The sequence below is a fragment of the Etheostoma cragini genome, chromosome 7, assembly GCF_013103735.1.
Source record: "Etheostoma cragini isolate CJK2018 chromosome 7, CSU_Ecrag_1.0, whole genome shotgun sequence".
Taxonomy (NCBI): Eukaryota; Metazoa; Chordata; class Actinopteri; order Perciformes; family Percidae; genus Etheostoma; species Etheostoma cragini.
In genome coordinates, this window is record NC_048413.1 from 7,278,629 (window position 1) to 7,288,679 (window position 10,051).

The 10,051-nt window shown below is 41.9% G+C and overlaps 1 protein-coding gene across 2 annotated transcripts in view; it reads left to right on the plus strand.

Annotated features, from left to right (window-relative positions):
• zgc:162200 (uncharacterized protein LOC558638 homolog) overlaps positions 1-8,503 on the plus strand; it is a 17,517-nt gene extending 9,014 nt beyond the window's left edge. For both annotated transcript variants that reach the window (XM_034876200.1, XM_034876199.1), the window contains exons 6-10: positions 8-883; positions 2,044-2,223; positions 4,474-4,625; positions 6,855-7,215; positions 8,346-8,503. In XM_034876200.1, coding sequence (XP_034732091.1) covers positions 8-883; positions 2,044-2,223; positions 4,474-4,625; positions 6,855-7,215; positions 8,346-8,351 — 1,575 coding nt within the window. In that variant the 3' untranslated portion in view covers positions 8,352-8,503. The remainder of the gene's footprint in view (positions 1-7; positions 884-2,043; positions 2,224-4,473; positions 4,626-6,854; positions 7,216-8,345) is intronic.
• Positions 8,504-10,051: the final 1,548 nt, after the last annotated feature.

Here is a 10,051-nt window from a genome sequence, read left to right on the forward strand (position 1 = left end):
CGCGCAGGCAGACCGAGAGAAGTCCAGTCTGGTAAGCAAGGTGGAGGAACTGCAAATGCAGCTGGTAATGTCCAAACAGGCACTCAGTCAGCAAGCAGACAAGGTTGGATCGCTCACTCAACAGCTGGAAGCTGTGCACAGCAGCCAGCAGCACAACCAGGAGGCAGACAGCAGGGCAGATGAGGAGAATGGAGACGGCAGCAATGCAGCCTTTGACTATGAGGTAGACACCAAGAGCAAAGAGGTGCTGGAGGCACGCATGCGTGAGGCCAGCGAAGAGCTTCTGAAGCTGCGGGATGAACTGTCTCAAGCAGGATCTCGTTATAACACCCTGGAGCACAGATACAAGCAGGAGAAGGATCGTTGGAGGGCAGAGGCCCAGGAGCTAGCTGACAAGATCCGTCAATGCATCAAGTCCAGCAAGCAGGACCAGGAGCGCATTAGTGAGCTGGAGAAGGAGATTGGAGCTACTCGGAAAGTAGCCATTGATTCTGAAGGGCACTTGAGCGTTGCCCAGGAAGAGCTGCTGGCTTTCTCTGAGGAGTTGTCCAACCTCTATCACCACATCTGCGTGTGCAACAACCTGACACCCAAACGAGTCACCCTGGACTACTACCGGGATGGTGCCAGGGCAAGTGTTGGAGGAAGTAGTGCCCGAAGGTCACACTACGTCTACCCCCAGAACAACTCCCAGAAGAAACCGCGAGCTAATGACATGTTTAGCTCCAAAGCTTCAGCATTACAGTTCATGGGGGAGGTGGACAGTGCAGGAGCCAGCGGAGACTCTCCCAATTGCCCTGGATCCCCCACCCTGGATTTCAGGGACCCTTCAAATGTCAGCAACTTGGTAGCGGTCATCCGTTGCCAGATCAAACACCTCCGGGTAAGGCAGCACTGCTTATCCCATACAGTATGTCAGACATACAGTATGTATGTCAGAGTACTACTCTACTACTTGATTGCATGTGAACTGAAAGTTATAGCCAGTGAAAATTCTCTAACTCCTTCATTGTGGCTCGATCACTAAAAGCCAGGCTCTTCTTCTGGGTGCAAGCGGGGCTGGGCAATATGGAGAAAATCAAATATCACGATATTTTTGATCAAATACCTCAATATCGATACTGCTATATTGTAGTGTTGAATATTGGTGCTTTCACAAAATAGTTACACAATGAGATTTTTGATAAACCATTAGTAGTGTGTTTATACTGACTAAGTGGATAACGTTAAATAATTGAACAGTTACAACAGCCTGGTAAGTTCAACACTCGCCAAATGCCGGTACATTTCCCATTTGTCGAGTAAATCTCATACGTCTATCCGCCGCATCAAAATTTTTCATTGTTTGTTTTTCATTCTTTTTTTTGGTGAAGCTGCACCTACTTTCTATTTATCATTTGTTTTCTACGCGTTTGAGCTTCGCGGGGGTGGGCCGACAGACACACACACACACAACACTGGTGCACACACCAGACGCCGGCCATCATTTCTCTTTACTGAAAGCTGACGTTTACCTCAGGTAATTGATTTGCTAGAAAGTGGCGATTTTTGGAAGTCAGCCTTGCAAAAGAAAGCACAGTGAAACTAAATGTTAACCAATTATTACAGACAAGTCGGAAATGGAGTCTCAGTTCACCTGTCCAGGAGTCTCTGACACACTTTGCGCACTCCGTGTTTGCGGGCAAATGTAGGCTTGTACCGGTGTTGGTGTTCTGTTCGTTGTCATAGATTGTTAAATAATTGTTTTTTAACCTTCTTTACAGACGCTCTCCACGTTGTTTTTATTTTTAAACGCTGTGCAAAAAACCTGTAAAGGCCATATAATGGCAGGGATAACCCTGTGTTGTTAGAACTCTGAAATGCATTTTATACATTTAAAAAACAGTTTGGTTATGGCCATTGTTGATAATAATGTGATATTTGGGTTATACTGTATATTAAAACACTCCAATTCTATGAGACAAACCATGGTAAGATTTTGAAAATTGTTTTATTTTTCCAGTGAAACAAACACATTTAACTTAAGTCTTTATGTTCTCTCAGGTGGCAGTGGACCTCTGTCGTCAGAGGGGCGCAGTGCCTTACTCAGGGTTCAGCAGCAGCGGAGAGTTGGAGCGGGATGCTGAAAGCCTCATGGAAGAAGTACTAAAACTCAAGTCCCTTCTAAGCACCAAAAGAGAACAGATTGCTACCCTCAGGACTGTCCTCAAGGCTAACAAACAGGTAGGTCCCAGCAAGCACTGACTCCGCTACAACGTTCCCTTCTGGTCTCCTTGGACCATTTTAACAGTTTTAATATGTAGTAACAGGCTAGTATTCTACTTTCAGGGACTTTCTCTAAAATGTAATACTCAAATGTCCAAGACTTTGGAAGTGAAGTGTTGCCTGGAATAAAAAATAAAAGCTATCCCACATCATCCTGCATGCATAAAACCATTGTGACAGCCATCTTAGTACAGAATGATTGTTGTGAAATGTAGTCTTTCTTCTGTTGCCAGGGAGAACAGGTCTTCTCTACATTATCTTGACATAGGCACTACGGTTGACCTGTATTGTAAGTGTCTTGTCTAGACATTTTCAACTAAGTACTTTTGAACCATGCGCCTGGCCCCTTTTTTACCGCACGTAATCTAGCAAAAGTGGATTTGAACACGCCCTTCACCCCATGCGCTTAGATTGGTCAAATAGGGCTCACAGAGTTACGAGAGAAGTAACCATAGGTTTCTCTAAATGATAATTAACCGGTAAAAACAGGTTGTTTAACATCCCTTATCGCTGTTCTAAACCTCTATGACTAGGATGTATGCTAATGCATGGGAGGCACAAAACTTAAAGTAGGGTCAATCTACAACAGGGATGGGAAGGAACGGAGTACAAATACTTTGTTACTGTACTCAAATAGATCTTTCAGATATTTTAACCTCGCTATTTTTGTGGCAACTTTTTACTTTTACTCCTTACATTTTAACACAAGTATCTGTAATAGCTGTTCGGAGGATAATCAGTTGAGATTGTGTTTGAGTCCATGAGAACTGTAAATTGTATAAGTTATGTTTTCAGTTAATTTAAGCCTATTGTTGTATTGGTCTATAGTTCTTGCAAATTTAAAGTAAGTTAGCTGTTCTGTTGTTTGTGTTCCTAACCTGTTAGCTAGGTTGCACTTAGCTGTTGCTTCGATATAATGGCGATTGTTGAATCGCACTTCATCAATTTTGTATTTTAGGTGCATTATTTACATGCTACAGTTACACTGCATGAATATAATGTTAATAATAGTTTAATTTATTTTCTTTATTAATCCCCAGTGGGGAAAGTACAATTTGCACTCTGTGTACACACTTTCTTAGTAAACACACAGGCCTGAAATACACACACATGCTCAGGACCTATACTTGCACTAATGTCAGTGACTTGGCTGCCAGCTGAACCAGCGCCCTGAGCGGTTGGGAGGGAGGGGGTACAGAGCCTTGCTCAAGAGCACCTGGCGGTGCCCAGGAGGTGAAGTGGCATCTCTCCAGCCACCAATCCACACTCCATACTTTTTGGTCCATATGTGGACTTGAACCAGTGGCCCTCCGGTTCCTAACCCAACTCTCTACGGACTGAGCTGCTGCCACTGTGGGTTTATTGTTAATATTTGCTAGTATATATATCCTATGCATAATGGTAGCCTTTACAATGTTATTTATTTCTTTGCAGAACCACACACAGCCATAGCAGAGCTACGCCCATGTTTGTACTGTTGGTTGATTGTAATGTAGCATCAACAGAGAGAAGTTGTCTCCGTCTGTGTTTTAAAAAACACCTGGGGTGAAGCTGGAAACCAGAATCAGCTTTAAATACAGTCCTAATCTAGTCCGGAATAACACATTTAAAAAAACTCTCACTGAAGTCACCGTTGTTATTGTTTTGCAAATAAATGTCAGTTTCACAATTGAATTCATATCTTGCTACTCAGTCACAATCTTATTAACCTGGAGTCCCAGTCTCTGTCACAATCCTCATATACAGTATGCAATGTTTTAGGCCTATTGGCAGACATCCATGTAAAATGTAGCCAATGACATATAAAGAGTGTTTTTCATTTCCATGGGAGTTTCTTAGCATGCACTGTAGTAACGTGTGGTCTAGGTAGCTTTGCTAAAATGGTTGTCATTAACAACGCTACTTTTACTTATATACTTTAGTAAATTTCCAAGCCTGTTACTTTCTCTTGAGTAAAGAAGTTAAATCAGTACTTCTACTTTTAACATAGAAGTTTTTAACACAAGTATCTTCTTCTCCTTGAGTACAGAAAGTGAGTAATTTTATCATCTCTGAAAAACATTGTGTGAAATAAGTGCATAATTAATTTTTTGTGTACATTCCATATACATCATGCAGGATTATATCTATTTGAACACCCACTTGAAAGGAGAATGATGGTGCTACACTAGCATATAATGGTGCAATTGTCATTTTTTGCCAATGCAGACTGCGGAGTTGGCCCTGTCCAATTTGAAAACCAAGTACGAGACAGAGAAGAGCATGGTGTCCGAGACCATGATGAAACTGCGAAACGAGCTAAAAGCCTTGAAGGAGGACGCTGCCACTTTCTCTTCATTGCGAGTCATGTTTGCCAGTCGGTAAGTTTTTCTATTTATGTACAAGAAAACTTGTTGAAGTCTGCACACTGTCCAATACACATGCAAATACTCTCAGTCACAGTGACAGAAACGTTGTGAAATAAAGTATTTGCATGCGTAATGCAAAGTGTGTGGGACTTCAACACGTGTGACTAGTAACCTTTACTTTTTTTTTTGACGCACTTGCTCCAAAAAAAAAGAATTGTGTAAAAGCGTTTTTTTTGTTTTTTTTTAAATTAAGTGCGAGAAAAGAAATTATTAATTCTATTTAGCAGTAAAAAAGTAATTATTTTGTCCTGTAACAATGTAGATTTGTGATTGCTTTAAATGGATTTTAGCTGGAACATTTGCTAGTGTTTTTCATGCTCAGAAATGGTGCTCTTGATGTGGCACAGCCTCTGCTACCACTCAGGTAATAAGCTTACCGTGCTTATTACGCCTGTGGACAATCCACTGGTTCACGTGAAGATTATGAACCGCAAGCTCTGACCTGTGCTGAGGGGGGAGGAGGCGAGGGCAGATTTGTCCCGTCACGCCAGGTCACCATAGGGATGGAGAAGGCTAATGCGGGTGGGATGTTAGAGAGGGTGGAACGATTCTGTCAAGGGTTAGACTTACAGACCTCAACACTCATTAATCACTAACCTCTTCCAAGAATCCGGTGGCATGGATAACTGTGTGCAGTTTTTGTATTGGGTTGAAAGAGTGAACTAATGATTTTAACTTTTGTCTGGGCATTTTCTGGTTTTATAAGAGACAGCAGAATTTTTTTTCATTTGTTATCAAAATCTATGGAGCACGACAATTTCATGTACAACATCAAATTTATACCTTTTATGTCATATTCAATATCTCTATCAAGGCAGTGTAGAGACATACTTGTTTTTGCATCAGACGGCAAAGATCCGCAACATTTTAACGACGTCTCTCTTGCAATTGTGGGAGCTAGACGCTTTGTAATTCAACTGGAACTATAGTTTTTTTTTCACAGAATTTGTACTAGAATTCGAATTTACAAATATTTCCACAATGATGAAATTACACTACGCAAAATGAGATATCTCCGCGTTGGGTCACGGCAGTTTTTTTTCTTCTACCCTTCAAGCTGAAAGCTTCCCAGTTCTAAAGAGTGCTCCCATGTGATCGTAGGCCTTTCAGAAGCTTTGTTATCATGCCTGGAACGGCAGTGTCTTTTCGGAACCTTTGTATTATAAAAATCATAAACGTAATGGTTATTCATCCACTTTTTGCCATGAAAACGGATCAATTTGTTGTTCTTTGCCATTTTGACTCCCAGAATGAAGCAGAGTGAGTGTGCCGACCAATCGGAGGCTGTCCAGTTATTGTTCTGTGAGATTTCAACACATATTTTTCATAGATTCACAGATTCAATTTCCGTTTTTTTTTCTTTCTTTATAGTCCTATAACAATTTATACATTAATGTGACATCTCTGCAGCATACAATCCTTTACAGCCTAGGTTGTCCTGAATATGATGTCTATAACTTGATTGTGCATTATTACAGAAGGGAACCAGGCAACAAAACTGGAAAAAATGGCTTAGACCCCACAGGGTTAATTGCCAGAGAAGCTTCTTAAACATGCATTACCTGTCTAGGCCCTCTCCACACAGTTATGAGCTGGCATTTGATTATCCGTAAGAAGGATTGGAGAACAGTTAGTGGATAATGACCTGTTGCAACAGGCGAAAGTTTACAGCTTAAAAGATTTTGCTATTTATAATTAAGTTTTGTGGTGCCATCAGGTGGATAGCTGGAGTGACTGCAGTTCTACAGTAAATACTGGCAAGGGAGGATCCAAACCCCCATTTTTAGTCTAATTACATTCTTATTGTTGTCATCTTCGCATGCACCCACTTATTTCTTTTGCTGGAAATTATTAGTAGTAGGGGGTGATCAACATCAAATTAATGAATTGCTCATATGCAAGTAAGACTTGTTTTCGCATCGGCTTCTAAACTTTGAGGATTTTCAGATTTTCTTTGTTTCAAATAGATGTAAACTCAATCATTTTTGTGTTTAAAAAAAAAAAAGTAAACAAAAAAGCTGCTAGATTAATCAATAATGAAATAATCTTTCGTTGCATTCCTTTTGTTAGTGCTCTGTGAGTGCCGTTTAGCATGCATGTTGTGTGTCTTTGGCTTTGTGCATTAACCTGTTTTTGACTGCTAATGCACGTTGAATCTTTTCACTGTGTACAATCTCTCAGGTGTGATCAGTATGTCACCCAGTTGGATGAGATGCAGAGGCAGCTGGCAGCAGCCGAGGATGAGAAGAAGACACTGAATTCTCTGCTGCGTATGGCCATACAGCAGAAACTGGCTCTTACTCAGCGTTTGGAGGACCTGGAGGTCCCTCTGTCTCCCCACAGCTTGAACAGCAGCCCCCGCCGCTCCAGGGCCAAAGAGCTGGCCACCAAGTCAGGCCGGGCCCCACGGAGCCCCCGAAACAGTCCTGCACGCCCCCCACTTAGAAGCAGTCCAAGAGCTAGCCCTGTTCTCGGCGGCAGTGTTTCTGCCATGGCCACGCACCACCTGCGAGGTTTAACACGAAGTCTCCACACAAGCCCTGTAAGAACCTCTCTCTCTCTTTGTCCTGACAACCCCATCCAAACAAACCGCTTGTCTTGCAGAGGCAAGGGTCTCCCACGGGATGCCACCTTCATTAGAAGTCATAGTGTCAGTGATATTTTTAACACAGAGTTGAGTCCTGGCTACTCCCCGACGCGTAAAGGCTCCACCAGTTCTGTGAACAGCGAGATAATTGTAAAGAACCCACATACACAAGTCAGTGATTCAAGGAAAGGTAGGTCAGGTCGGAGAGCTTCAGTCCCTGTACGTCAGGACACCTTCATTACTACTCGCGTTGTAACGGCCTCATCCACCAGGCGGAAGTCTTCTATGTTTTCTTCATCCATTGATGATCTAACCTCTTCTAAGGCTTTGTGTGTGCATCCTAACACATCTGAAGCATGGGCTGAAAGTAAACGAAAGCCTGACCTTAAACCAAACTTAGATACTTCGGTTAGAAGAAAACAGTCGTGTTACAGGTCTAATTCTGTACAAGCAGCAGCTGCATGCCGTAACATATTTCAGTCAGACGCAGTCTCCTCTCAGTCAAACGCTACATTTTCAGGCGCCCTGACAGCCACATCCCACCCTGTGCACAATCAACATGGTAGGGCCAAGATGACTGGGATCTGTAGAGAGTCTAGGCGTCGATTATCCACCTCCACAAGTAGAACCAGTGAGGAGTTGCTCATTAATGTCAGTAGGAGCTCTGGTAATAAACCTCAGGGCACACCTGCCAGGCCCCGAAGCTCACACTCTAAATCATCTCGCAGGCACTGAGATAAAGTAGCCAGCCACCAGATTTATGTCCTATGCTAAACTACTTTATCCATAGCTATACATTATGTTATAACAATTAAATGAATAAGCCATATTTTATGCTATAAATTATGAAATAATCTATCTTTAACATGTGTTTTGCACAGATTTAGCTTAGAACCAATGCATATTGGGCTTAAGAATGATTTGATTTTTTGCATCTCACGTAGCTGTTAGGATAACCTAGTTTGCTGATCATATCTGTTGTATTGTTCCATTTAACCATATGAATTACCCTCTCCTTTTTCACTCATTTTTTTTAAATTCAACTAAATATGTTTTTTTGTCTCTGTCTCACCCTGTCTCTGTAGCGCTGAAACACTCCTTCCATTACTCCAAACCCCATCTTCTCCATAAGGACCTTTCTTGACTCCCGGCTCCCTCCTCCTTTCCTGACTCAAGACATCTTGTCCATCCCAGATATGATGCAAGGTTTCCCCAGTGTACCCACCAGAACCATGGATTTAAAGAAGTTAAAAAAAAAAAAAAAAAACTTTTCTTAAATATTCCCGCCTCTCATCCCGCCCTCCTGCATGCAGCCCGGAGAAGGATGAAGGGACAGATGTGCTGCTCATTGCTCTGTGAAGTCATTGACTGTCTTGTCCCAAGTGGATCCAACTTCCATCTGGTCATGTGCAAGCCGGCTGTGTTGTGGTGAACCATTGGCAGTATTTGTGTGATGACCAATGAGAAATTTTTCATGTCCAATATTTACTGTCCTCAGACTTTGATTCAAAGCTATGATCCGTCTTTACACTCTTGCCTGTAGTCTTTCATCCTGGTCAGGGCTGTCTGGCGTCTTTAAGTGTCTGTAAGCCATTAGATCATCTGTGATAACTCTCCCAGGTAGTTGGCTTTGTAGAACAATGCAGCCTTGCTAACAAAATTGCTATCCCACAAGTGAGAGCTTGCTATCGTCCTGAGATTCCTCCCTTTCCCTGGTGGTAGCGTTACATGCCCTTTTCTTTTTTTAATCCTGTGACGTGTCTGGCTCTTTGGATTTTGCCTGACAGCCACACCCTTTAACCATAGGTCAGTAAACTTAAGCATTTTCATCAATGGAAATAGATCAGCCATAAGTTCAAAGTTTACCACCTCAGGTCAAATGGAGTGATTAAATACATGATTTGGGAGATCTTAAATGTGCATCTTACTTTGCAAACTATGCAGACCAAGTCAGGACAGTTCATGCTGTTTTTACAAAGTACCTTCACTTTCATTACAGTGGCCCCGCGTAGCTATTTTACAACAGCGGTTTAGCATCGCAGCTTTCGGAAATCATCTGGGCATGCTAAGTGGCACAATTGCAAGCATCCTCCCAAACATTTGTTTTTTTCTGCTTGTGGGTTGCAGATTTTAAAAGACACTGTCTTAAATCACCCAATAATTTAAGCAGCTTGGTTTACCTAAAACTAATGCTAACATGTTGGACCATTTCTCTTGGTTGCATAATTCTAATAACAGTTCCCATTCAGCTTCTGCTTTTTCCTCACTCCTTAAAACAGCTACGCAACAATACCCATGTTTGTATCCCATTACTCAGTGTCTGAGTGCCTATGCCCCAGGAGGGGTAGTAGGCTGTGAAGTGTGAAGTACTCAGTGTCTGAAGGCTTTTGTCTGCTACCAAAGTAACCATGTCCTACTGAACTAGTATTACCCACAACAAGCTAGTTTTCTTCTCCTGTGGCTGCAGCATCCATTGTTTTCATTTATGAATGCTTATAGAGCTAGCATGCTGCTGTTAGAGTTGCTGCTTGTAGAAAGAAGAAGTAATAATAATCTCCCATAATTAAAAAAAAAAAACACAGACCTTTTAATCTAGAAGCATGTTATGGCTTCAAACAAAGAATAAGTAAATTTTACAAAATTAAATATTTCACTCCAATGTGACATTGCTTGGCGAAGGGAAGCTCCATAAGGAAGGGTGTTGGATTGCAAAGGAAAGACATGTAAATGCACATGCATCTGTGGATACCTCATACATGGGTTGCTTATAGAGTAGTTTAAAGCCAGCGCT